The sequence below is a fragment of the Callithrix jacchus genome, chromosome 22 (genome assembly GCF_049354715.1).
Source record: "Callithrix jacchus isolate 240 chromosome 22, calJac240_pri, whole genome shotgun sequence".
NCBI lineage: Eukaryota > Metazoa > Chordata > Mammalia > Primates > Cebidae > Callithrix > Callithrix jacchus.
In genome coordinates, this window is record NC_133523.1 from 2,264,560 (window position 1) to 2,292,205 (window position 27,646).

General features: G+C 55.9%; 1 protein-coding gene across 4 annotated transcripts in view; it reads left to right on the top strand.

The window, feature by feature from the left end:
* TMPRSS9 (transmembrane serine protease 9) overlaps window positions 1–25,812 on the top strand; it is a 69,711-nt gene extending 43,899 nt beyond the window's left edge. For 3 of the 4 annotated variants that reach the window (XM_035287109.3, XM_035287107.3, XM_054250163.2), the window contains exons 5-19: window positions 70–245; window positions 1,826–1,867; window positions 2,655–2,768; window positions 4,930–5,101; window positions 7,762–8,036; window positions 11,061–11,197; window positions 14,320–14,638; window positions 16,613–16,784; window positions 17,439–17,710; window positions 19,671–19,807; window positions 21,742–22,141; window positions 23,471–23,639; window positions 24,238–24,503; window positions 24,589–24,725; window positions 25,117–25,812. In XM_035287109.3, coding sequence (XP_035143000.1) covers window positions 70–245; window positions 1,826–1,867; window positions 2,655–2,768; window positions 4,930–5,101; window positions 7,762–8,036; window positions 11,061–11,197; window positions 14,320–14,638; window positions 16,613–16,784; window positions 17,439–17,710; window positions 19,671–19,807; window positions 21,742–22,141; window positions 23,471–23,639; window positions 24,238–24,503; window positions 24,589–24,725; window positions 25,117–25,278 — 2,950 coding nt within the window. In that variant the 3' untranslated portion in view covers window positions 25,279–25,812. Of the gene's footprint in view, window positions 1–69; window positions 246–1,825; window positions 1,868–2,654; window positions 2,769–4,929; window positions 5,102–7,761; window positions 8,037–11,060; window positions 11,198–14,319; window positions 14,639–16,612; window positions 16,785–17,438; window positions 17,711–19,670; window positions 19,808–21,741; window positions 22,142–23,470; window positions 23,640–24,237; window positions 24,504–24,588; window positions 24,737–25,116 lie in introns of all 4 variants that reach the window. The other variant, XM_078361446.1, reaches the window with a different exon arrangement.
* The last annotated feature ends 1,834 nt before the right edge of the window (window positions 25,813–27,646 follow it).

Consider the following 27,646-nt stretch of genomic DNA (forward strand, 5'->3'; position numbering starts at 1 on the left):
GAAGATGCCAGAAGATTCCAACAGGGAGGATCTCCTCCTTCTCCAAGGGCCTCTTCTCCATACCTGTAGGGATGGGAACTCCAGCGTCCTGGTGCATTTCCAGCTGCACTTTCTGCTGCGACCCCTCCAGACGCTGAGCCTGGGCCTGGAGGAGGAGCTACTGCAGGAAGGGATCCGGGAAAGGCTGCGGGGGCGCGGCATCTCCCTGGCTGCCTACGGCACCATTGTGTCGGCTGAGCTCACAGGTGAGTGGGCAGTTGAGACTGAATCCACATCACAAGGAGGCTGGAGGCGGGCAGCCGCTGCAAGATACATTTGGATAATCGCCCCTTCCCATAAAAAGAAAATGAAAATGGTCAGCGCGGCAGCTCACGACGGTGATCCCAGCACTTTGGGAGGCTGAGGTGGGTGGATCACCCGAGGTCAGGAGTTTGAGACCAGCCAGGTCAACATGGTAAAACCCCGTCTGTACTGAAAATACAAAAAATGAGCCGTGAGTGGTGGCAGGCACCTGTCATCCCCGCTACTCGGGAGGCTGAGGCAGGAGAATCGCTTGAATCCGGGAGGCGGAGGTTGCAGTGAGGTGAGATCACACCACTGCACTCCGGCCTGGGCGACAGAATCACACTCCATCTCAAAATAGTAACAATTTAAAAATAAAAAATAAATTGTCGGGTGCGGCAGGTCAGATGGGAGCGCAGAGGGTTGTTAAAGATTTGTTGCTGGGAGCGCTGGCCCACACGTGTAATGCCAGCACTTCCGGAGGCCACGGCGGGTGGATCATGAGGTCAGGAGTTCAAGACAATCTTGGCCAAGATGGTAAAACCCCGTCTCTACTAAAAATACAAAAATTAGCCAGGAGCAGTGGCAAACACATGTAATCCCAGCTACTTGGGAAGCTGAGGCAGGAGAATCTCTTGAACTGGGGAGGTGGAGGTTGCAGTGAGGTGAGATTGCGCCACTGCACTCCAGCCTGGGCGACAGAGTGATTCCATCTCAAAAAAAAAAAAAAGAAAGAAACAAAATTTAGGCCGGTCATGGTGGCTCACGCTTGTAATCCCAGTACTTTGGGAGGCCAAGGCAGGTGGATCACCTGAGGCCGGGAGTTCAAGACCAGCCTGGCCAAGACAGTGAAACCCCGTCTCTATTAAAAAGAAAAAAAAGAAAAGGAATTTGTCAGCTTGATCTTGATGAGCAGGACATGCTGGTCCAGGTCTTAATAACCTCTGCTCCAGCGTTGACGGAATTTTCCCAGGTGAGGGAGAGCCTCCAGGCCTGTGGGGTGTGGTGGCCGCCTGAGCCCTGTGGCTAGTGAGTGCTCTCCGTGCGGTGAGTGAGACTTCACAGTGGTGTTGACTGCGTTTCATCTTCACTGACGAATGTACGTGACGCCCCAGGGTGGACAGGACAGCTGGTCCCTTCATTACACCACCTGTCTGCAGTAAGCCGTGTTCTTTCTTTCTATTTTTTAAAAGATGGGGTTTCAACGTGATGGCCAGGCTGGTCTTGAACTCCTGACCTCAGGTGATCCACCCACCTCGGCCTCCCAAAGTGCTAGGATTACAGGCGTGCGCCACCGTGCCCGGCTCCCCCGCCCCCTTTTTTTTATTTTGAGAGAGAGTCGCTCTTGTTGCCCAGGCTGGAGTTCAGTGGCGCGATCTCGGCTCACAGCAACCTCTTCCTCCCGGGTTCAGCGGGATTCTCCTGCCTCAGCGTCCCAAAGTGCTGGGATTACAGGCGTGCGCCACCATGCCCGGCCAACAGGATGTTTCCAAAGAGTTTCACTGCTTACTTGATGAGCTTCTATTTTGCCGTTTTGTTGCAGGAAGACATAAGGGACCCTTGGCAGAAAGAGACTTAAAATCAGGTATGTTTTGCTCCGACTGCAGTTACTGACACAGGCTTCCTAAAGCAGCTCCTTTCAACTACGTGAAAGAATTCCCGGAACAAGGCCGGGCGCGGTGGCTCGCGCCTGTAATCCCAGCACTTTGGGAGGCCGAGATGGGCGGATCACCTGAGTTCAGGAGTTTGAGACCAGCCTGGCCAACATGGTGAAACCCCATCTCTGCTAAAAATTAAAAAATTAGCCAAGCGTAGTGGCGCATGCTTGTACTCTTGAACCCGGGAAGCAGAGGTTGTGGTGAGCTGAGATCGTGCCGTTGCACTCCAGCGCGGGTGACAGAGCAAGACTACGTCTCAAAAACATCGAAATAAGTAAAACAAAATACAGTAGGCCAGGCACGGTGGCTCACACCTGTTATCCCAGCACTTTGGGAGGGCTATGTGGGTAGATCACGAGGTCAGGAGTTTGAGACCATCCTGGTCAACATGGTGAAACCCCATCTCTACTAAAAATACAAAAATTAGCTGGGCGTGTTGGCGCGTGCCTGTAATCCCAGCTACTCGGGAGGCTGAGGCAGGAGAATTGCCTGAACCCAGGAGGCAGAGGTTGCGGTGAGCCGAGATGGCGCCATTGCACTCCAGCCTGGGTAACAAGAGCGAAATTCCGTCTCAAAAAAAAAAAGAAAAGGAAAAAAGGAGAGAATTTCTACGTTTCCATACACCGGGGAAACTCTGCTCCATGTAGAATGGTGCGTTACTGCAACCAGGACATGCAGCGTGAGGTCAGAAACTCCGTTCTTTTCTGTCCTCAGGCCGCTGTCCAGGGAACTCCTTTTCCTGCCAGAATGGCCAGTGTGTGACCAAGGTGAACCCGGAGTGCGACGACCAGCAGGACTGCTCCGATGGGTCCGACGAGGCGCTGTGCGGTCAGTCTGCCCGTCTGGCCTGGCCTCCAGGCCCCACCCCTCTTCCGGGGTCAGCTGTGGGCTCTGCTCTCTGTCACCGTGTTTATCCCCCTTGAGCACACGGGCCTGGCGTTTATGGGGGCTGGGCAGAGAAAAGAAAGGGGATTCCATGGTGTGGGGAGAACACGAGGAAGCAGAGGAAAAGCTTGGGTGTGTGACAGGGAGAGCCCTTGGGAGAACAGGGAGGAGATACCAGGCTGAAAACAGAAGCTTGGCCAAAGCCTGGGAAGCCTGCGATGCCAGGAGCTGGAGCTCTGTCCTGTCCATCCAGGGCTGTGGCCACAGGGATTTCAGCAATGGGAAGAGACAGTTAAACTGCTGGAAGAGATGAGCTGCGCGCGGTGGCTCACACCTGTGATCCCAGCACTTGGGAGGCCGAGGCGGGTGGATCACGAGGTCAAGAGATCGAGACCATCCTGGTCAACACGGCGAAACCCCATCTCTATTTTTAATTAAAAATATATATATATCCTAGCACTTTGGGAGGCCAAGGCAGGAGGATCAATTGAGGCCAGGAGTTTTTTTTTGTTTGTTTGTTTTTAAGACAGAGTTTCGCTCTTGTTACCCAGGCTGGAGTGCAATGGCGCGATCTCGGCTCACCGCAACCTCGGCCTCCTGGGTTCAGGCAATTCTCCTGCCTCAGCCTCCCGAGTAGCTGGGATTACAGGCACGCACCACCATGCCCAGCTAATTTTTTGTATTTTTAGTAGAGACGGGGTTTCACCATGTTGACCAGGATGGTCTCGATCTCTTGACCTCGTGATCCACCCGCCTCGGCCTCCCAAAGTGCTGGGATTACAGGCGTGAGCCACCGCGCCCGGCCCAGAGGGAGTCTTTCTATGATGCCCAAGCTGGTCTCGAACTCCTGACCTCAAGCGATTCTCCCACCTTGGCCTCCCAAAGTGCTGGGATTACAGGCGTGAGCCACCGTGCCCGGCCCTAACATCAATATTAAAAGAGGAGAGAAGCTGAAAGAATAACATGAATGAATGAAGAGATTGACTAAAAAGCTATTTAAAGTAAAGGCCGGGCGTGGTGGCTCATGCCTGTAACCCCAGCACTTTGGGAGGCCGAGGTGGGCAGATCATCTGAGGTCAGAAGTTTGAGACCAGTCTGGCCAGGCTGGAAAAACTCCGTCTCTAAAAATACAAAAATTAGCCAGCCATGGTGGCATGTGCCTATAAGCCCAGCCACTCGGGAGGCTGAGGTGGGAGAATCACTTAAACCTGGAAGGCAGAGGTTACAGTGAGCTGAGATCGCGCCACTGCACTCCAGCCTGGGGGACAGAGCAAAAAAAGAAAATTTAAAACAGCTGTCATTGCCGGGTGCAGTGACTCACGCCTATATTCCCAGCATATTGGGAGGCCGAGGCAGGCGCATCACCTGAGGTCGGGAGTTCAACACCAGCCTGGCCAACATGGTGAAACCCTGTCTCTCTTACAAATACAAAAAAAATTAGCCGGGCGTGGTGGTACGTGCCTGTAGTCCCAGATACGTGGGATGCTGGGACAGGAGAATCGCTTGAACCCAGGAGGTGGAGGTTGCAGTGGGCCGAGGTGACACCAGTGCTCTCCAGCCTGGGTGACACAGTGAGGCCCTGTCTCAAAAAAAAGAAAAAGAAAAAGCTGTCATTTTGCTTTATACAGTAATAAAGGGTTAGAAGACAGAAAGGAAAAAATCCCTTTCGTGATCAATAGCTAAAAAACATGAAATATCAAAGACTAAACTTAAAAACCGGTGTCATCCCGTAATTATTATAGAATTATAAAACTGCTGGAGGACATGGACGTAGACTAAGCAGAGACACAATATCCCACACAAACCTGCACGTGTGGTCGTCGCCCCTCACCCACAGCTCTGTCCTGGATAGAGAGACCTTTCTCTGCCACTCACTGGTACACGTGAGCTTGGACGCTTGACCTACATGCCAGGATGGGGCAGCCAGAGGAGCTGAAGAGGGAGGGAGGGGAGACCCCGGAGGAGTCAGGGATGCGAAGCCGGGGCTCCGAGCATCTCTGAATCTGGAGGCTGGAGATGAGAGAATCTGAGATGTTTCATTTTGGGAGTTCAGGGTGAGGTCCTGTCGTTGTGGGGTCCTGGCTGGTGACCTGCTGTCTTGCAGAGTGTGGCTTGCAGCCTGCCTGGAGGATGGCCGGGAGGATCGTGGGTGGCGTGGAAGCGTCCTCGGGGGAGTTTCCATGGCAAGCCAGCCTTCGAGAGAGAAAGGAGCACTTCTGTGGGGCCACCGTCATCGGTGCCAGGTGGCTGGTGTCGGCCGCGCACTGCTTCAACGAGTAAGCCTCCATCCCGAAGCACCAGACCCGAACCCTCTGTCTCTCTCCTGCCTTCCCTCACGCACTGAGGACGTCACTTCTGGTCACCTCAGAGCCCTTGGAAGTAATTTTTTCTATTCCTTGCTTTCTTGCTTTTGTTGTTATTGAATTTGAGTGCGTTATTTTTATGAGACACAGTCTCACTCTGTTGCCCAGGCTGGAGTGCAGTGGCGCGACCTTGGCTCCCCGCCGCCCCTGCCTCCCAGGTTCAAGTGATTCTCCTGCCTCAGCCTCCTGAGTAGCTGGGATTCCAGGCACGCGCCACCGTGCCCAGCCAATTTTTGTGTTTTTAGTAGAGACGGGGTTTCACCATCTTGGTCAGGCTGGCCTTGAACTCCTGACCTTAGGTGATCCGCCCACCTCGGCCTCCCAAAGTGCTGAGATCACAGGTGTGAGCCACTGCATCTTGCCTTTTTTTTTTTTTTTTTTTAAATTTTTATATTTTTGTGACGGTCTTGCTCTTTCGCCCCGGCTGGAGTGCGGTGGTGCGATCTCAGCCCACTGCAACCTCCACCTCCCGGGATCAAGCGATTCTGTCACCCCAGCCTCCCACGTAGCTGGGACCACCACGCCCGGCTAATTTTTGTGTGTGTGTGTGTTTGGTAGAGACAGAGTTTCGCCATGTTGGCCAGGCTGGTCTCGAACTCCTGACCTCAAGTGATCCACTTCCCTTGGCCTTCCACGCTGCTGGGATGACAGGCGTGCTCAGCCTGGCTCTGCCGTTTCACATTCCCACCAGCAGCAGCGCGCAAGGGTTGCGGTTTCTCCACATTCCCCGGTTTCTGTTCTGAGAGCAGCCATCCCCGTGGGTGTGGAGGAGCGTCTGCCGCTGGCTTTGACTCGTGTTCCTCTGGTGACTGGTGACATTTGGTTGATGTTTTGCTTATTGTGGACATTTTTTGCATTCACTTTTTTAAAAATACTGTCTTGTGATATTATTTATCTTTTTGTGTGTGTGAGATGGAGTCTCCCTCTGTCCCCCAGGCTGGAGTGCAGTGGTGCAATCTCGGCTCACTGCAACCTCCGCCTCCCAGGATCGAGCGATTCTCCTGCCTCAGACTCCCGCGTAGCTGGGACCACAGGTGCCTGCACCACCTGGCTAATGTTTGTATTTTTGGTAGAGGCGGGGTTTTGCCATGTGGGCCAGGCTGGTCTCGAACTCCTGGCTGCAAGTGATCCACCTGTCTGTGCCTCCCAAAGTGCCGGGATTACAGGTGTGAGCCACTGCACCCGGCTCGGTATCATTTATCTTGATGGCTGAGGTGTTTGGCACCTCTTGAAATTTTGTGCGGGAGGCTGGTGGCTGGCCCCCCTCACCCTAATGCCAGCTCTGTCAGATCCTGTCTTTGTTTAAAATGTTGATACTTGGCTGGGCGTGGTGGCTCACGCCTGTAATCCCAACGCTAGGAGGCGGAGGCGGGCGGATCACGAGGTCAGGAGTTCGAGACCAGCCTGGCCAATATGGTGAAACCCCATCTCTACTAAAAACACACACAAAACTTAGTAGTCACAGGGGGAGCACACCTGTCATCCCAGTTACTTGGGAGGCTGAGGCACGAGAATCACTTGAACCCGGGAGGCAGAGGTTGCAGTGAGTTGAGATTGCGCCACTGCCCTCCCGCCTGGGCAACAGAGTGAGACTCCGTCTTAAAAAAAAAAAAATGTCGATACTTCATGCATCGTGCATTCTTCTGCACCTGTGATTTTTTTTTTTCTTTTTTTTAGACAGGTCTCACTCTGTTGCCCAGGCTGGAGTGCAGTGATTCGGTGATAGCCCACTATAGCCTCAGCCTCCCAGGCTCAAGCGATCCTCCTACCTGAGCCTCCTGAGTAGCTGGGACCCAGGTGCACACCACCACACCCAGCTAATACTTCTATTTTTCTTTTCCTTTTAAAGAGTAGGTTTGGGGCCAGGCGCGGTGGCTCAAGCCTGCAACCCCAGCACTTTGGGAGGCCGAGGCGGGTGGATCAATCACGAGGTCAAGAGATCGAGACCATCCTGGTCAACATGGTGAAACCCCGTCTCTACTAAAAAATACAAAAAATCAGCTGGGCATGGTGTCACGTGCCTGTAATCCCAGCTACTCGGGAGGCTGAGGCAGGAGAGTTACCTGAACCCAGGAGGCGGAGGTTGCGGTGAGCCGAGATCGCGCCATTGCACTCCAGCCTGGGTAACAAGAGCGAAACTCCGTCTCAAAAAAAAAAAAAAAAAGAGTGGGTTTTTTATGTTGCCCAGGCTGGTCTCAAACTCCTGGGCTCAAGTGAACCTCCTGCCTCAGCCTCCAAAAGTGTGGGATTTGAGGCAGGACCCAGCATGCCCAGCCTGAGATTTAGAAATACTTTTTATTTTTACTTTTTTTTTTTTAATAAATAGAGACGGGGTTTCACCATGTTGACCAGGATGGTCTCGATCTCTTGACCTCGCGATCCCCCCGCCTCGGCCTCCCAAAGTGCTGGGATTACAGGCATGAGCCACCGTCCCCGGCCTATAAATAGTATTAAAATGTATTAATTTAGGTGGAACACCCCATAAGTTTTGTATCCAAGGTGAGTGTCCTGTCTGCCTCTGCCGAAGGCTCTGACCCCCGGTGGCCTCTGAGCTGGGGCGTTCTCTCCTGCAGATTCCAAGACCCAACGGAGTGGGTGGCCTACGTGGGTACGACCTACCTCAGCGGCTCAGAGGCCAGCACCGTGCGGGCCCGGGTGGCCCAGATCATCAAGCATCCCCTGTACAATGCAGACACGGCCGACTTCGACGTGGCGGTGCTGGAGCTGACCAGCCCTCTGGCTTTCGGCCGGCACATCCAGCCTGTGTGCCTCCCAGCCGCCACGCACGTCTTCCCACCCAGCAAGAAGTGCCTGATCTCGGGCTGGGGCTACCTGAAGGAGGACTTCCGTAAGCATCTTCCTCCCTCCGCCTCAAGGGAGCTCAGGCAGCGGGGCGGGCAGATAGCACAGGAAACGCGGTGGGGTGCCTCACTCTCCAATGCTGTATTCATGAATTCCACTGCTTACTAAAATGTATCTATCACCCCATCTGCGATGCTACTGTTTTTTTTTTTTTTGAGACAGAGTTTCGCTCTTGTTACCCAGGCTGGAGTGCAATGGCCGATCTCGGCTCACGGCAACCTCCGCCTCCTGGGTTCAGGCAATTCTCCTGCCTCAGCCTCCCGAGTAGCTGGGATTACAGGCACGCGCCACCATGCCCAGCTAATTTTTTGTATTTTTAGTAGAGACGGGGTTTCACCAAGTTGACCAGGATGGTCTTGATCTCTTGACCTCGTGATCCACCCGCCTCAGCCTCCCAAAGTGCTGGGATTACAGGCTTGAGCCACCGCGCCCAGCCTGATTTTTTTTTTTTTTTAGATGGAGTTTTACTCTTGTTGCCCAGGCTGGAGTGCAATAGTGTGATCTCAGCTGTGTTCAAGCAGTTCTGCTTCAGCCTCCCAAGTAGCTGATATTACGGGCACCCTCCACCATGCCCAGCTAATTTTGTATTTTTAGTAGAGACGGGGTTTCATCATGTTGGTCAGGCTGGTCTCGAATGCCTGATCTCAAGTCATCTACCTGCCTTGGCCTCCCAAAGTGCTGGGATTACAGGCGTGAGCCACTGCACCCGGCTTTTTTCTTTTTCTGAGACGGAGTTTCACTCTTCTTACCCAGGCTGGAATACAATAGCGTGATCTCTGCTTCCTGGGTTCAAGCAATTCCCCTGCCTCAGCCTCCCGAGTAGCTGGGATTACAGGCATGTGCTACCATGCCCAGATAATTTTGTATTTTTAATAGAGATGGGGTTTCATCAAGTTGGACGGGCTGGTCTCAAAATCCTGACCTCAAGTGATCCACCTGCCTCAGTCTCCCTAAGTATTGGGATTACTGGTGTGAGCCACCATGCCTGGCTTTTTTTTTTTTTTTTGAGACAGGGTCTCACTCTGTCACCCAGGAGGACTGCAGTGGCAGGATCATAGCTCTCTGCAGCCTCGAACTACTGGGTTCAAGCAGTCCTCCCACCTCAATCTCCAGAGTAGCTGGGACTACAGACAAGAGCTACCCCACCTGCCTAATTAAAAAAAAAAATTGTAGAGACGAGTCTAACTGTGTTGCCCAGGCTGGTCTTGAACTCCTGGACTACGGGATCCTCCGGCTTTGGCCTCCCAGGGTGCTGGGATGACAGGCATGACCCACGGCCCCCGCCACTTGTGGGATTTTTGAGATCATCCTAAACAGGCACAGAATGATGAAGACAGCTGCTCGTGGGCTGGTTCGCAGCTGAGGCTGAACAGGGACACATTCTGCCGCCCTTTTTTTTTTTTTGAGATGGAGTCTGGCTCTGTCACCCAGGCTGGAGTGCAGTACTGTGATCTCGGCTCACTGCAAACTCCGCCTCCTGGGTTCAAGTGATTCTTCTGCTCTGGCGTCCTGAGTAGCTGAGATTCCAGGCACCTGCCACCTTGCCTGGCTACTTTTTGTATTTTTAGTAGAGACAGGGTTTCGCCATGTTGGCCAGGCTGGTCTCAAACTCCTGACTTCATGATCCGCCTGCCTCGGCCTCGCCAAGTGCTGGGATTACAGGTGTTAGCCACCGCGCCAGGCCTTCACTGCCATTGCTCTTTTTTTTTTTTTTTTTGAGACGGAGTTTCGCTCGTTACCCAGGCTGGAGTGCAATGGCGCGATCTCGGCTCACTGAAACCTCCGCCTCCTGGGTTCAGGCAATTCTCCTGCCTCAGCCTCCCGAGTAGCTGGGATTACAGGCACGCGCCACCACGCCCAGCTAATTTTTTGTATCTTTTGAGACGGAGCTGCACGTGGCCAGTGGCCCTAAAAAAATTGATCTTAATGCACTTAAATGCACATCTGCCCGGGCACGGTGGCTCACGCCTGTAATCCCAGCACTTTGGGAGGCTGAGGCAGGTGGATCATGAGGTCAGGAGTTTGAGACCAGTCTTGCCAACATGGCGAGACCCTGTCTCTACTAAAAATACAAAAAATTAGCTGGGCATGGTGGCGCGTGCCTGTAGTCCCAGCTACTCTGAAGGCTGAGGCAGAAGAATCGCTTAAACCTGGGAGGCGGAGGTTGCGGTGAGCGGAGGTCGTGCCACTGCACTCCAGCCTGGGTGACAGAGTCAAACTTTGTCTCAAAAAATTAGTGCATCTAAATAGCTGCACGTGGCCAGTGGCTACTGAACTGCACGGTGTAGCTGCAGGGGTGGTGCTCAGTCACACACAAGGTGTCCGACAGGAGGCGATGAATCCAGTGGAGAAAAGTAAGGCAGGGGTGGGGGCTGCAGTTTCAAACAGGAGTTCAGGAGACACCTCCTGGAGAGAGATGGAGGAAGTCAGGCAGATTCTGCAGGGACAAGCATTTCAGGCAGCAGGAACAGCATGTGCCAAGAAAGGCCCTGGGGTGGGAGGACAGCAAGGAAGTCCCGGGGCTGGAGCTGATGGGGCCTGATTTAATGTTTAGCAAGGGGGGTGGTGGCTGCTGGGGTGTGATCGGTGTAAAAGAATGAGTGGGGACAGCTGTCCGGATCCAGGCAAGGATGGGCATGAGACGGGGTGATTCTGGGTATATTTGGGGGCCGGCAATTTGAGGCCTGCGGGCCTGGAGGGAGAGGGACCTGAGATCCCTTAAACGGGGAATGCTGAGGGTGGACGGGGCTTGCGGAGGGGAGAGGAGGACCCTGGGCCGGGGGTGTTAAGTCTGATGCCTCTTCCCTGTCCAGGCAGAGTGTCACCGGGTGGGGTATTGAGCTTTGGCAGTCAGAGCCAGGTGTTGTAGGCAGCCACACTTGCAACTGGGGAGACTGAGGGAGGCTCAGAGAGGAGATGTCCTTCAGCGCCCCGCCCCCCCCGCCCCCAGCACAAAGTGGCTGCCGGGGCTCTGGCGCTCTTACCTGCTTTTCTCTCTGCATCGGGGCAGTGGTCAAGCCAGAGGTGCTACAGAAAGCCACCGTGGAGCTGCTGGACCAGGCGCTGTGTGCCAGCCTCTATGGCACCTCGCTCACTGACACGATGTTGTGCGCCGGCTACCTGGACGGGAAGGTGGACTCTTGCCAGGTGAGCCCCCAACGCCCCAGACCCCAGAAAAACACAGAAATAGACACGAGCGTGTTCAAGTGCTGAGGGATTCGCAGATATCTGGATGCTCGTTCTTGAGGAATTTTAAAGCAATTGGGACTGAGAGGCAGATGCCACTTAGAGGCTCTTCCAGAAGCTCTGGCCTGACTACACTCCCTCCTCTATCCTCCATGGCTCCCTGCTCCCTCCCAAGGGGCCCCAGAGGCTGCCTGTGATGGGGTCCCTGTGTAAATCCCCCCAGCTGCCCTCTAAATGGGGACTTCTGTGGGGATACAGACGCTGTCCCCAGCACCTGCCCTGACACAACATGCCCCCCGAGAAACAGCTCTTGCATGAATGATGCCAGCACGTGCCCCGGGCATGTTTCTCTCCATCTGTACGGGAAACGCTGGTCTGTGGGAACCCCGTGGACTCTTGCCCCTGGTGGTCAGCTGGCAATTAGGGAGCTTCAGGCTCAACTCAAGCTTCCAGGACCAGGTGCGGCGGCTCCCGCCTGTCACTGCAGCACTTTGGGAGGCCGAGACAGGTGGACCACTTGAGGACAGGAGTTTGAGACCAGCCTGAGCAACATGTTGAAACCCCGTTTCTAGTAGAAACAGAAAAATTAGCCGGGCATGGTTTACGTGCGCCTGTAATCCCAGCTACTCGAGAGGCTGAGGCTGGAGAATCACTTGAGCCTGGGAGGCAGAGGTTGCAGTGAGCCGAGATCACACCACTGCTCTCCAGCCTGGGCAACAGAGCAAGACTCTGTCTCAAAAAGAAAAGAAAATTAGAGGTCGCTCAAAGCTGCCTCTGCTGGTTACCTGGAATCTGCTTTCTTTCTTTTCTTTTTTGAGATGGAGTCTTGCTCTGTCGCCCAGGCTGGAGGGCAGCGGCATGATCTTGACTCACTGCAACCTCCACCTCCCAGGTTCAAGCGAGTCTCCTGCCTCATCCTCCGGAGTAGCTGGGATTACAGGTGCATGAAACCATGCCCAGCTAATTTCTTTGAGACGGAGTGTCACTCCGTCGCCAGGCTGGAGGGCAGCGGCACGATCTCAGCTCACTGCAACCTCTGCCTTCGGTTTCAAGTGCGTCTCCTACCTCAGCCTCCTGAGTAGCTGGGATGACAGGCATGTGCCCCCACACCTGGCTAATTTTTTTTGTATATTTAGTAGAGATGGGGTTTTTCTATGTTGGTCAGGCTGGTCTCAAACTCCCGGCCTCAGGGGATCCGCCCGCCTCAGTTTCCCAAAGTGCTGGGATTACAGGCATGGTCCACTCACTGCGCCTGGCCCAAAAACATGAAATTAAAACTTTTAAAATGTTGCTCAATTCTTGATGTGAGCTCGTGTTTGCTGTTCATTTTCTCTGGGTGGGGACACAAGCAGCTTCTGTTCTTGCATTCTGTGTCCCCTTTGTGGTTGCCCAAATCCCCCTTTTCTAGAGACAGTCTTGCTCTGTCACCAGGTGCCAGGCTGGAGTGCAGTGGCGCAATCTCGGCTCACTGCAACCTCCGCCTCCCAGGTTCGAGCGATTCTCCTGCCTCAGCCTCCCGAGTAGCTGGGACTACAGGCACGCGCCACCACGCCCAGCTAATTTTTGTATTTTTAGTAGACGAGGTTTCACCACGTTGGCCAGGATGGTCTTGATTTCTTGACCTTGTGATCCACCCGCCTCGGCCTCCCAAAGTGCTGGGATTACAGGCGTGAGCCACCGCGCCTGGCCCCAAATCCCTTTTCTACCCCAACCAAGCCAGGTCCTCTTGGGAAAGCTTTCTCCTCTTGAGCTTCTGCACACGTGCCCTTCCCTCCGTCAGCCTCTCCTGATTTTCCGTGGTTTCTGGCCCACCGTCCGGACCTCCCTAATTGTTTAGCATGGCTGTGGATTCCTTTCCTTTTTTGGGATGGAGTCTCAGTCGCCCAGGCTCGATGGAGTGCAGTGGCGTAATCTCAGCTCACTGCAACCTCCACCTCCCAGGTTCAAGTGATTCTCCTGCCTCATCTCCCATGTAGCTGGGACTACAGGTGCCTGCCACCACGCCCGGCTAATTTTTCATTTTAGTAGAGACGGGGTTTCACCATGTTGGCCACGATGGTCTCGATCTCCTGACCTCACGATCTGTCCGCCTCGGCCTCCCAAAGTGCTGGGATTAGAGGCGTGAGCCACCGCGCCAGGCCGGATTCCTTTCTCTTTTGTGCATGCCTTTGCTCGTTTCTGAGGCCTGGTGAGGGTGGGGGACAGGTCGGGAGACTACTGTGTGCGCTTAGATTGGCATATTGAAACCAGAACCTGGAGAAAATGCTGGCAACTCTTACTAGAGCAGGCTCGTGTTTAAGACATAAGACTTGGAGGCCCGGCGTGGTGGCTCATGCCTGTAATCCCAGCACTGGGGGAGGCTGAGTCGGGTGGATCACCTGAGGTCAGGAGTTCGAGACCGGCCTGGCCAACGTGGTAAAACCCTTTCTCTACTAAAGATACAAAAAATTAGCTGGGCATGGTGGCGGGTGCCTGTAATCCCAGCCACTAGGGAGGCTGAGGCAGGAGAATCACTTGAACCTGGGACGCAGAGGCTGCAGTGAGCCAAGATCATGCCATTACACTCCAGCCTGGCAACAGAACAAAACCGTTTCCAAAAACAAAAAAAGAAAAAGAAAGAAAAAGAATCTAAGAGTCAGAGTGACGGAGTGAGCTGGATATGGGAAGGTAACACTGGCGAAGCCGGATGAGTGAGCAGACGAAGCGCTCTGGGAGCAATGCTACAGCTACCAGGGAGACATCTGCAGGCCCCAGCATGGCAGCCATACTGTCAGCCTAGGCAAGTGGGGACATTACCAAAGATCTGTTGGGTTAAGAAGAGGAGGGGATGTTATTTGGGTCATGCTTTAGCCTGTCCATGGTAGGACTGACAGACATCTTACACATCCTGTAGTCCATGTTTTTCTTCCTCCGCAGAGGAGGAAGCTGAGGTTCTGAGACATGAATGATCAGCCCACGAGTGCTCTGGGCGCGCGTGTGGAGAGGTCTTGGCAGTGCCAGCTCAGAGCTGCTGCTTGGACCTCACAGCGCTGGCTTTTGGACTGGATGCTGCCGACCCATGCTGGGGTGTGTTGCTTTTCTAGGGCGACTCAGGAGGACCCCTGGTGTGTGAGGAACCGTCCGGCAGGTTCTTTCTGGCTGGCATTGTGAGCTGGGGAATCGGCTGTGCAGAAGCGCGGCGTCCCGGGGTCTATGCGCGAGTCACCAGGCTGCGTGACTGGATCCTGGAGGCCACCACCACAGCCAGCATGACTCCGGCCCTCACGGCAGCTCCTGCCCCCGCTGCCCCCAGCACGGCCTGGCCCACCGGTCCCCAGAGCTCCGTGGTCAACACCCCCACCAAATCCACACCGGACCCTGGCACTGTGGCTCTTGACTGGGTCACCGTTCCGAAGCTACAAGGTACTTTCCGGGCGGAAAGGCAGAAGGTGATGTAGGCCCCTAACTCGATTTAGGGAGCTGATGCCTTCATAGTGCCCCTAATTTTGAGTCTTCCTGTTTGAGGAAAGTCACGTTTATCCGTTTTTTCCCATCTTATTTGCTGTGGCCCCTCATGGTGTCTTTCGGTCCATAGGTCTTGCCCATGTCTTGTTAACTCTGGCGATTTATCCATGGAATACTTTCCCGTGTTTTTTTTTTTTTTTTTTGAGACGGAGTCTTACTCTGTTGCCCAGGCTGGAGTGCAGCGGTGCGATCTCAGCTCACTGCAACCTCCGCCTCCCAAGTTCAAGCGATTCTCCTGCCTCAGCCTCCCGAATAGCTGGGATGACAGGCATGTGCCACCATGCCCAGCTAATTTAGTATTTTTAGTACAGTTGGGGCTTCTCCATGTTGGTCAGGCTGGTCTCGAACTCCCGACCTCAGGTGATCCACCCACCTCCCAAAGTGCTGGGATTACAGGCGTGAGCCACCGCGCCCGGCCTATTGTATTTTCAAATAGTTTGTACCCAGATAACTTGTAGGACTGGCCAGGCGTGGTGGCTCACGCCTCTAATTCCAGCACTTTGGGAGGCAGAGGCAGGCAGATCACTTGAGGTCAGGAGTTCGAGACCAGTCTGGCCAACATGGCAAAACCCTGTCTCTACTAAAAATTAGCTGGGCGTGGTGGGCACCTGCAATCCCAGCTACTCAGGAGGCTGAGACAGGAGAATCACTTGGACCTGGGAGGCGGAGCTTGCAGTGAGCCGAGATCACACCATTGCACTCCAGCCTGGGGGACAAGAGCAAAACTCAGTCTCAAAAAGAAAGAAAACGCGTGGGATTATCTCCTTGCTTCCCTGTTTTTAAGCCTTTTAGTTTACTGGGCCCGTGTCAGCTGCCGTGCGGTGAAAGCAGCAACACTGTGGAACATTCTTCCCGTTCCAGATGTAAGGGTGGGGGGTGTTTCTAGGGTTTCATTATTATTAATGCTGGGATTTGTGGTTTTGTTTTTTTTTTGAAGAGGAGTTTCACTCTTGTTGCCCAGGCTGGAGGGCAATGGCATGACCCTGGCTCACTGCAACCTCTGCCTCCTGGGTTCAAGCGATTCTCCCACCTCAGCCTCCCGAGTAGCTGGGATTACAGGCATGTGCCACCATCCCTAATTTTGTATTTTTAGTAGAGACAGGGTTTCTCCACGTTGGTCAGGCTGGTCTCGAACTCCTGACCGCGGGTAATCTGCCTGCCTCGGCCTCCCAAAGTGCTGGGACTACAGGCATGAGCTGTGGCACCCGGCCCTGTTTTTTATTTGAGATGGAGTTTCGCTCTTGTCACCCAGCTGGAGTACAGTGATGTGATCTCAGCTCACGGCAGCCTCTGCCTCCTGGATTCAAGCAGTTCTCCTGCCACAGCCTCCCAAGTAGCTGGGACTACAGGTGCCCACCACGCCTGGCTAATTTTTTTATTTTTAGGAGAGATGGAGCTTCACCAGGTTAGCCAGGCTGGTCTCGAACTCCTGACCTCAGGTGATCCACCCACCTCAGCCTCCCAAAGTACTGGGATTGGAGGTGCGAGCCACCGCGCCCAGCCATGCTTCATTTCAGTTCACCTATGCCCCGCTCTCCCCAAAACCCCGTAATGATCCTGCCCTTCCTTTTTTGACCCACGCCTTGGGTCGCCGGGAATGCCCATGAAGCTGCCTCTGTGGGCTGCGGGGGTCCTGGGGATGACTGTGCCACTGTGTGTTACCTTAACTTCTGTCCCCTGAGCTGGGCCATGTACCTCCCTGGAGACCCTGGGCAAGCTACAGACGCCTGGAAGCCTCCAAGGCTTCATCTGTAGAGAGGGAGTAATTACCAGCACAAGCCTGGCTGCCGTCGGTGTCCTGGGACCCCCCACTCCCATGCTCCCGTCTGAGCAGGCCAGGATCCCCAGCCCTGGTCTTGTGTCCCCTTCCAGAATGCGGGGCCAGGCCTGCGATGGAGAAGCCCCCCCGGATCGTGGGTGGGTTTGCAGCGGCCTCCGGGGAGGTGCCCTGGCAGGTCAGCCTGAAGGAAGGGGCCCGGCACTTCTGCGGAGCAACCGTGGTGGGCGACCGCTGGCTGCTGTCTGCCGCCCACTGCTTCAACCAGTAAGGCCCGCCTCCTCCAGGAAGGCTGCCTGGCTTCCCCTCCCTGTCAGAAACCATCCTGCTGGGGCTGCCACATGGACCAGGGCAACTGGGAGACAAGAGAGAGCTGGTGCCAAGGCTTCAGAGGAGAAACAGGGCCCGCCCAGGGGAGGGAGGAGGAGGGCAACTTCCCTACTGCTTGCTACTCAGGTCACATTTATCTTGAAGATTTCCAAGCGTGGTGGCCAACACCTGTGGTCCCAGCTACTAAGGTGGCTGAGGCAGGAAAATTGCTTGAGCCCAGGAGGTTGAGGCTGCAGGAAGCCTCATCGTGCCACTGCACTCCAGCCAGGGTGACAGAGCGAGACCCTGGCTCAACCAAAATGACAGACTCCTAAGCTGTAGGGACTCGGGGGGGGGCGGCTTTGGCACAGGGGTAGAAAATGAAGCCTGAGGCTCCCCTGACCTGCCCAAGGTCCCCCAGCTCGGGATCCTTTTCAGGAGGAGCCCAGCAGCCCCTCTTCCCCTGGTCCTCCTCCCTGGAGCCGAGGGCTGGAGGAGTGGTCCTGGGGCCCAGGCAGCCCTGTGTGGCTTCCCAGGGCCATCAGCCTTGGCTCCCCAAGAAGGCAGGTGTGATCCGGAGGGCGGGCACGCCTGAGCGCCCTGTCTCCACAGCACGAAGGTGGAGCAGGTCCGGGCCCACCTGGGCACTACGTCCCTCCTGGGCCTGGGCGGGAGCCCAGCGAAGGTGGGGCTGCGGCGGGTGATGCTGCACCCCCTCTACAACCCTGGCACCCTGGACTTCGACCTGGCCGTCCTGGAGCTGGCCAGCCCCCTGGCCTTCAACAAGTACATCCAGCCTGTCTGCCTGCCCCTGGCCATCCAGAAGTTCCCCGTGGGCCGGAAGTGCATGATCTCCGGATGGGGAAACACGCAGGAAGGAAACGGTGAGCCCTGCCTGGCGAGGGGGACGGCGGGTGCATTCTCCAGGGCCCTAAACCAATTCCACCGCACAGGGACCTCTGCCTGGTCCCACTGCCCACACACCACTCACCTCTCCATTCCGTGTCGGGGAAAATCTGGCCGTTACCTCTTTGTATAAAGTTTTATTGGAAAAAGGGCCACATTCACATACCAACAGATGGTCTATGGCTGCTTCCCTGCAGCAGCAGAGGGGTTAAGTAACCGTGACAGGGACTGGCCTTTAAAGACGAAAACATTTAATCCTCTGGCCCTTTACAGAACATGTTTCCTGGAGGCGCCGTAGCTCACGCCTGTAGTCCCAGCACTTTGGGAGGCCAAGGCGGGTGGATTCCCTGAGCTCAGGAGTTCGAGACCAGCCTGGGTAACAGTGAAACCCCGTCTCTACTAAAATACAAAAAAAAATTGCCCAGACATGGTGGTGTGTGCCTGTATTTCTGGCTACCAAGGAGGCTGGGGCATCACTTGAACCCAGGAGGTGGAGGTTGTAGTGAGCTGAGATTGTGCCATTGCACTCCAGGCTGGGGACAGAGCAAGACTTCATCTCAAAAAAAAAAAAAAATAGGGAGGTATGGTGGTGGGTGCCTATAATCCCAGCTACTTGGGGGGCTGAGGCAGGAGAATCATTTGAACCCAAGAGGAGGAGGTTGCAGTGACCTGAGACTGCCCTGCTGCACTCCAGCCTGGGCGACAGCAAGACTGTCTCAAAGACAAGAAAAGACAATGTCTGCAGGCGGGTGCGGTGGCTCACGCCTGTCACGCAGGCACTTTGGGAAGCCAGGGCAGGAGAATCACTTGAGCTCAGGAGGTGAAGACCAGGCTGCACAATGTAGTGAGACCCAGTGTACTAAAAACTTTCCTTAAAAAAGGCTGAAGAGCACAGTGGCTCACACCTATAATCCCAGCACTTTGGGCGGCTAAGGCGGGTGGGATCACTTGAGGCCAGGAGTTCGAGACCAGCCTGCCCGACACGGTGAAACCCCGACTGTACTAAAAATCAGCCAGGTGCGGTGGCTCATGCCTGTAGTTCCAGCTACTCAGGAGAATCGCTTGAACCTGGGCGGGGGAGGTTGCAGTGAGCTCAGACTGCGCCACTGCACTCCAGGCTGGGTGACATAGTGAGACTCCATCTAAAAGAAAGTAAAAATTAAAAATTAGCTGGGTGTGGTGGCCCATAGTGGTGGCCTGTAGTCCCAGCTACTCAGGAGGCTAAGGCAGGAAATCACTCGAGGCTAAGAGTTTAACGCTGCAGTGAGCCATGATCATGCCACTGCACTCCAGCCTGGGCAACAGAGCAAGACCCCATCTCAAGAAAAGAGAAAATGTTCACTGCCGATGTGCTAGTGTATCCCGAGACCCCTCCCACCCCAACAGATACTGCTCCCCTCGACCTGAGAATGGCCTCCTACACGTTACCCAGGTGCTAAGGCAGCAGCCCTGTGGGGACCGTGGGCTCCGAGTGAGGCATCTGAGTTCCACCTCCTTTTTTTGGAGACGGAGTTTCGCTCTTGTTACCCAGGCAAGTGCAATGGCGCGATCTCGGCTCACCGCAACCTCCACCTCCTGGGTTCAGGCAATTGTCCTGCCTCAGCCTCCTGAGTAGCTGGGATTACAGACACACGCCACCAGGCCCAGCTAATTTTTTGTATTTTTAGTAGAGACGGGGTTTCACCGTGTTGGCCAGGATGGCCTCGATCTCTTGACCTCGTGATCCACCCGCCTCGGCCTCCCAAAGTGCTGGGATTACAGGCATGAGCCACCGCGCCCGGCCCTCCTCCTTAAGCTATGGCTTTGTGCAATTCCTGGAACTCTGAGCCTCTGTCTCTGTGGGGTGGGCACGCCGTGTTTCGGGGCTGTTAGTGGAGCTGACTGGAGCTGCTGTGGCGAGCACTCTGCATGTGGCCTTTCTGGGCGCTTTCCCTGCAGCCAGCAAGCCCGAGCTCCTGCAGAAGGCGTCCGTGGGGATCATAGACCAGAAGACCTGCGGCGTGCTGTACAACTTCTCCCTCACGGACCGCATGCTCTGCGCGGGCTTCCTGGAAGGCAGAGTCGACGCCTGCCAGGTAACCGTTCACAGGGGAAAGCCGGGTGCTATTTACCAGTTTTGTTTTGTTTTTGAGGAGTCTTGCTCTTTCGCCAGGCTGGAGTGCAGTGGCGTGATCTCAGCTCACTGCAACTTCTGCCTCCCGGGTTCAAGTGATTCTCCTGCCTCAGCCTCCTGAGTAGCTGGGATTACAAGCACGCACCACCATGTCCAGCTGATTTTTTTGTTTTTGTTTTTAGTAGAGATGGGGTTTCATTATATTGGCCAGGCTGGTCTTGAACTCCTGACCTCAGATGAGCCGCCCACCTCAGCTTCCCAAAGTGCTGGGATTACAGGCATGAGCCACTGTACCCTGCTTTTTTTTTTTTTTGAGGAGTCTTGCTGTGACGTCAGGCTGGAGTGCAGTGGCGCGATCTCAGCTCACTGCGACCTCTGCTTCCTGGGTTCAAGCAAGGCCCCTGCCTCAGCCTCCTGGGTAGCTGGGACTTGCAGGTGCGCGCCAGCATGTCCGGCTAATTTTTTGTATTTTTAGTAGAGACGGGGTTTCACCATGTTGACCAGGATGGTCTCGATCTGTTGACCTCGTGATCCCCGCCGCGGCCTCCCAAAGTGCTGGGATTACAGGTGGGAGCCACCGCGCCCAGCCACGGGGCAGTATCCAGATTAAATGCCCACACCCTTTCACTCGGCAGTTCTGTGTGTGGGCAGACGTAGATTTTTTTTCTGTTTGAGACAGAGTCTCGCTCTGTTGTGCAGGCTGCAGTGCAGTGGTGCGATCTCAGTTCACTGCAGCCTCCACCTCATAGGCTCAAGTGGTTCTCCTGTCTCAGCCTCCCGAGTAGCTGGTACTACAGGCGCGGGCCACCACGCCCGGCTAATTTTTGCATTTTTACTAGACATGGGTTTCACCATGTTGGTCAGCCTGGTCTTGAACTCCTGATCTCAAGTGATCCACCCACCTTGGCCTCCCAAACTGCTGGGACTGCAGGACTGAGCCACCACGCCTGGCCCAGATTTCTGAAGGGCTCAACTGCACATGCAAAGAGGTTAATTTTTAGGCTGAGTGCGGTGACTCACGCCTGTAATCCCCATGCTTCGGGAGGCTGAGATGGGAGGATCAGCTGAGGCCAGGACTGCAAGACCCATCTGGGCAACATAGTGAGATCCCATCTCTGCGGGAAAAAAAAAAAAAAAACTTGCCAGGCGAGTGGCAGGCACCTGCGGTCCCAGCTCCTTGGGCAACTGAAGCGGGAGGATCTCGCGAGTCTGGGAGTTTGAGGCTGATCACACCACTGCACCCCATCCTGGGTAACAGAGCAAGACCCTACCCCAAAAAACGAGCTGGACGCAGTGGCTCACGCCTGTAATCCCAGCACTTTGGGAGACTGAGGTGGGTGGATCATCCGAAGTCAGGAGTTTGAGACCAGCCTGGTCGGCATGGTGAAACCCTGTCTCTACTTAAAAAAGAAAAAAAACAAAATCAGCTGGACGTGGTGGCAGCCACCTGTAGTCCCAGCTACTCGGGAGGCTGAGGCAGGGAGAACTGCTTGAGCCCAGGAGGCGGACGGAGGTTGTAGTGAGCTGAGGTAACGTCACTGTACTCCAGCCTGGGCGACAGAGACGCTGTCTCAAAAAAAAAAAAACCAGCCTGGCAGCTAGTGATCAGGGGCTACTTCTAGGTGGTGGGACTATTCGTGGCTTTTACTATTTTTTTTTTAGGAGTTTTTTTCTGCCTTGTTTTATCGCCCAAAACAAAAGAATGATGGAAACTCAGAAGGGACTCACTCCAGGTCACACAGCCAGGCGTGGGGCTGCGGCCAGGTCTCCAGACCGATGCTGTGCCCTCTGGTCCCCCGATGAGCCCCACCAACTGTAGGGACACAGGAGGGTCTGGCAGTGCCGGGAAGAGAGGGTCCTTGGAGGATCAACCAGCGCTCTTTCCCTCCTTTCCAGGGCGACTCTGGGGGCCCCCTGGCCTGCGAGGAGACCCCCGGCGTGTTTTATCTGGCAGGAATCGTGAGCTGGGGGATTGGCTGTGCCCAAGTTCAGAAGCCTGGTGTGTACACGCGCATCACGAGGCTGAAGGGCTGGATTCTGGAGACTATGGCCTCCCAGCCCCTTCCTGTGTCTCCGCCCTCGACCACAAGGACGCTGGCCACCACCAGCCATCCTCCCAGAATGACGGCTGGCCTCACAGTCCTGGGGGCCACCCCCAGCCAACCCACCCCAGTGGCCACCAGCAGGGTGACCGGCCAATCTGCCAACTCAACCTTATCTGCCATGATAACCACCTCTGGGGGACAGACGCCACTTCCAGAAACCCCAGAGGCCACCACTCGCTCCCAGCTACCAGGTACTGTGAGAGAGGGAGGGACCCCTGGAGTGGAGGGTACCATGATCATCAGCTCGGGCTGCCTAACAAGATATAACGTCCCCTGGGCGTGGTGGCTCACGCCTGTCGTCCCAGCACTTTGGAAGGCTGAGGCCGGTGGACCACCTGAGGTCAGGAGTTTGAGACCAGCCTGGCCAACGTGGTGAAACCCCGTCTCTACAAAAATTAGCTGGGCGTGGTGGGGTGTACCTGTGGTCCCCGCTACTTGAGAGGCTGGGGCAGAATTGCTTGAACCCAGGAGGCAGAGGTTGCAGTGAGCCGAGATGGTGCCACTGCACTCCAGCCTGGGCCACGAGAGCGAGAGACTATGTCAGGAAAGAAAAAAAGGCAGGCAGGGGGCTTTGGCGGCTCAGTCGTGCCGTGTCCATGGGCGAGTGTTTCTGGTTAACTGACAGCTGCCCTCATCCGGGTCTGTCCCCGCAGCCTGACGGCTCTCGCTGTCTCAGTCTGAGCTGCTTTTTACTTTTTTAGTAGCTATGGCCTGGGAGCTCTTAACTTTGGGTGCAAGAGAGGTAGAGAAGGCCCCCTTGAAATGGAGGCGGGCTGTGTGTGGAGACCGCTGGCATTCCCAAGGACAGGGGCTGCGGCTGCCGGCGGATTTGCCAAGGCCATCTGGTCTCAGGGTCGGACGGCGCCAGGGCTGGCGGGGAGGTGGAACTTCTCTTCCTTGCTGGCCTTCACGTCTGCTTCGGATGGGGCTTTGGGGAGCACCCAGGGAAGCCAGCTGGGCGGTGGTAGAGGGTGGGGAGGGGGCTAGCCCCTGAGGAGGAAAACGGCCCTCTGGAGACATCAGGTGGGTACGGGTCCCCCTCCATGGGTGGTAATGGGGTCCCTGGAAACCACCCACACATTCTTCCACAGCTGAGTTCTGAGGGAGGCCTCTGCGCTCCCCGGCCTGGGAGGGCTCAGCCTGCAGGGAATGTGAGGGAAGGGGATGGGGCAATCAGGGACCCAGGCAGAGAGCACCAAGGCGGGGTGGGGCTCTGGGGAGGGCCCTGGTGTCTGCCAAGGCCTTGGGTGGATGGAAGTTGTGGAGGCCTGAGGTGTGGCCTCCCGCCTGGCCCCCAGCAGGGGTGGTGTGGCCTGAAGCTGAAGCCACAGGGAACACAGGCATTCCACTGTTACCTGGGAAAAGCCCAAACACCACGCATCAGGCCCAGTGTCCTTTCCTGGGGCAGGTCCTCCCTCGCATCCCCTCCCCAGGGCTCTCACAGCGGAGGGCCGCGTCCGAGGGGCTGAGTTGGGGAGGAGCCCTGGACCCACCTGCCCATGCGCCTGGCTCCCCCGCAGACTGCGGCCTGGCACCAGCGGCGCTCACCAGGATTGTCGGGGGCAGCGCGGCGGCCCGCGGGGAGTGGCCGTGGCAGGTGAGCCTGTGGCTGCGGCGCAGGGAGCACCGCTGTGGGGCCGTGCTGGTGGCAGAGAGGTGGCTGCTGTCCGCGGCGCACTGCTTCGACGTGTGAGTCTGAAACGCCCCTGCATGTATCTGTAGTTCACCAGGAACCGAACTGTTCCGACCCGGCTCCCACTGCTCCCCCACTGCCCACCCCCTCCACCGACCACCCAGGCTGGGGCTGTGAAGGCCGAGTCTTACCCCGCGGTCCCCCCAACCCGGGGGCTGCGGCCTCTCCAAACTTGGGCCAAGCCGACGGGGACACTGAGGTCACTTCTCTCCCCAGCCCTCACCCTTCGGACTTAACTCCAGCTTCCCAAAGCCCACCCAGTAGAAAGTTCCCCTCCCCTGGCAGGCGAGGGGTTGCATCTTCCAGCAGGGTCACCCAGCTCCGGCCCCGCGGGGCTCGAGGTCAGAAGGGGAGGGCGGGTGGGGGCAGAGACCCTCCCCCCTTTCAAAGGCTACCATTTGTGGGGATGGCTGCATTTCTTGGTGCTGCCTTGGTGCCTGGTAGCTGGGCTTAGTGGGGGCCCCTGAGCCCTTTCCCAGACCAGCAGCCAGAGGCCAAGAACCCCACCCAGGGTCCAAGCTGGCCGCTGGGGGACACCGCAAGGGCAGGGGCCGCACAGACTCGGGCCCACGCTTGTCCTCGTGCACCCTGCAGCTACGGGGACCCCAAGCAGTGGGCGGCCTTCCTGGGCACACCGTTCCTGAGCGGCGCGGAGGGGCAGCTGGAGCGCGTGGCGCGCATCTACAAGCACCCGTTCTACAACCTCTACACCCTCGACTACGACGTGGCACTGCTGGAGCTGGCGGGCCCGGTGCGCCGCAGCCGCCTGGTGCACCCCATCTGCCTGCCCGAGCTCGCTCCAAGACCCCCCGACGGCGCGCGCTGTGTCATCACCGGCTGGGGCTCAGTGCGCGAAGGAGGTAGGTGCGCCCTGGGCTGCGGGAGTGTGGGGCGCGGGGGGCGGCCAGACAGGGTCCCCACCTGTCCCGTCTCGCCCGCCCGCAGGCTCCATGGCGCGGCAGCTGCAGAAGGCGGCCGTGCGCCTCCTCAGTGAGCAGACCTGCCGCCGCTTCTACCCGGTGCAGATCAGCAGCCGCATGCTGTGCGCTGGCTTCCCGCAGGGAGGTGTGGACAGCTGCTCGGTGAGCCCCAGGTCCTGCCCCGCCCCCGGGGAGGGCGGGTTCCCGCCGCCACCAAGCCCAGCAGCTCAGTGCCGCCCTGCAGTGCGGACTTCTCCAGCGGATCAGGCAGGGCGCCTTTCTGGCTCTGGGGGACCGTCCACTTCACAACCGTTTATTGGGCACCCACGAGACGGTCCCCCCACCCACCGCATCCCACCCCTGGGCGTCAGCGGCAACGGGTGGCCCCGTTCCACTTCGGGACCACGTGGCGGGTGTCCACAAATGTCGGCCACCTGTGCACTGAGCCCATTTTCCAGAGAGTGAAAGTGAGGGTCCCAGGGGAAGTCACGCGCCCGAGGCCTGATGTAAGGGGGTACCAGCCTCGTAACCCGCTTTCTTCTCTCCCCAACAGGGCGACGCTGGGGGACCCCTGGCCTGCAGGGGGCCCTCTGGACGGTGGGTGCTAACTGGGGTCACCAGCTGGGGCTATGGCTGTGGCCGGCCCCACTTCCCAGGTGTCTACACCCGGGTGGCAGCTGTGAGAGGCTGGATAGGACAGCACATCCAGGACTGACTGCCATGAGGCCACCTAGGCCAGGACTCTAGGTGAAAGCAGCAGGGCCAGTAGGCCACCCCACTCCACCTCATTGTACCTTACCCAAGGACAGGCGTGGGGGACGTGGAGGGAGCTGTGGGTCACAGGGAGGCACTTGAGTTGCACGTTTTGTTACAATTAACACAGCCCCTTCACCCTAGCTCACCGGCTCAGCACCTCAGTGTCGCAACCTGCCTGGTGCTCTACCACGACCTTGGGTGGAAGGGAGTGGGGTCTGCAAGGTTCTCTGGCCACACAGGGGACTACACCATGATGACCCCTGTGACCCACACGGCCGCCCACAGAGGAACTCCCAGAGCCAGAAAGTCTAGTCCAACCTTGTGACACACGACACACCCCCTTGCAAAACAAACAGCCACCCTGAACTGTAACTTCCCACTGCCTGCCCCAAACCTATAAAACCAGCTCCTGTCAGTTGCCCTCCACTGACTCTCTCTTCCGAATCCACCCACCAGCACCAGAGTGAATAAACAGCCTTGTTGCTCACACAAAGCCTGTTGTGGTCTCTTCATACACGTTACGATGATCATTTGGTGCCAAGACCCAGGTACCCCGTGTGACTTCTCCCCCCGTCAATCAACTACACCACTTTGTCTGCCCCACACAACTGCACGTCTCCTTCCGATTCTTTCCAATCAGCTCTACAAAACTCAAACCAATCCAACCCAACCCTAACAAAAGGTTGCTGGCTCGGGATCTCTCTCTCAGCTACAACTCATACCGCCGCTTCCGTCCCTGCAAAGACTTGGGTTCTTACTCACCTACGCTGTTACCCTCCGTATGAAGGAAAAAGGCCCTTTGAGCTCTTAAATATGCAGTCATCCATCTGTAACAAGATACAGGATGTGCACTACAGCTTCTGCACTCCTGGGTTTCCAACCTCACTCCATATACAGGTAATACCAAACCCATACCAGCTTCTGTAACCACAAATATCGCTTCGTTTTGTTTTTCTGAGGCAGACTCTTGCACTGTCGCCCAGGCTGTACTGCAGTGGCACCATCTCGGCTCACTGCAAGCTCCGCCTCCTGGGTTCAAGCGATTCTCCTGGCCCAGCCTCCTGTTAGCTGGGATTACAGGTGTGAGCCACCAGGCCTGGCACACAAATACTGTTTTAACTCTTTAGGCCCCTTTACGCTTCCAACACAGTCTATCCTCTGGCCTACCTCTTAGCCATCTCCTACCCTATCAATGCCACTTTACAACGCCAAGCCCCAATGGACTATCAGAACTCTCTAGGGACCCAAACTGCTTCATTTAGCCGACCTGTCTGCTTTACAGGCCCCCACAAGTCAGCACCACCTCTCTGCTTAACAGTCAGGTTTTGTAACACTTTCTCATACATCACGAAAACAAGACCTCTCCTTCCACACAATTACTCTATCAAACCCGACTACAACCTTTAAAAGCTGCAGTCCAGCCGGGCGCGGTGGTTCACGCCTGTAATCCCAGCACTTTGGGAGGCCGAGGTGGGTGGATCACGAGGTCAAGAGATCGAGACCATCCTAGTCAACATGGTGAAACCCCATCTCTACTAAAAATACAAAAAATTAGCTAGACATGGTGGCGCGTGCCTGTAATCCCAGCTACTCGGGAGGCTGAGGCAGAATTGCCTGAACCCAGGAGGCGGAGAATGCCGTGAGCTGAGATCGGCCATTGCACTCCAGCCTGGGTAACAAGAGAGAAACTCCGTCTCAAAAAAAAAAAAAAGTCTCAGCCCTTGCTAGTTCCATTGGTATCTGGGGACAGGACCCCAGCCCCCCCAGAACGCTTTCTCGCCTTTTCAGTCTACACTTCCAGTTCTGCCTAAGTCAAGGACTTTTCTTCCTCTGTGGCTCTTTCACCTACCTCTGCCTTCTTACCAACTAGACAGGCACCTGTACCTTAATTTTCCTTACTCCCCAAATCCAGTTCACCAACAAAAATGACCATCTCCCTGTCCCCCTTGTAACTCCTACATGACAAGTCATTCCATTAATCCCCTTCCTGGTAGGACTGGGGTACCCACTGCTGCAATTGGAACAGGTATAGCCTTACTACTTCCATCACCACGTTCGGGGTCTCTCTAATGATGTTTCCGCCAGTATTTCAGACATACTCAAACACTGTTCTCCACGCCCAGGTTAATTCCCTGGCTGCAGGTGACCTACAAGATCACCAAGTCCTCAATCTACTAACTGCTGAAATTAAAAAAAAAAAAAAAAAAAAAAAAAAGGACTCTGTCTATTCCCAAATAAACAACGCTGCTTTTATCTAAACCAATCTGGCCTTGTATATCACGCCACCAAAAGGCTGAAAGGGCCCAGAAGCTCGCTCATCAGGCAAG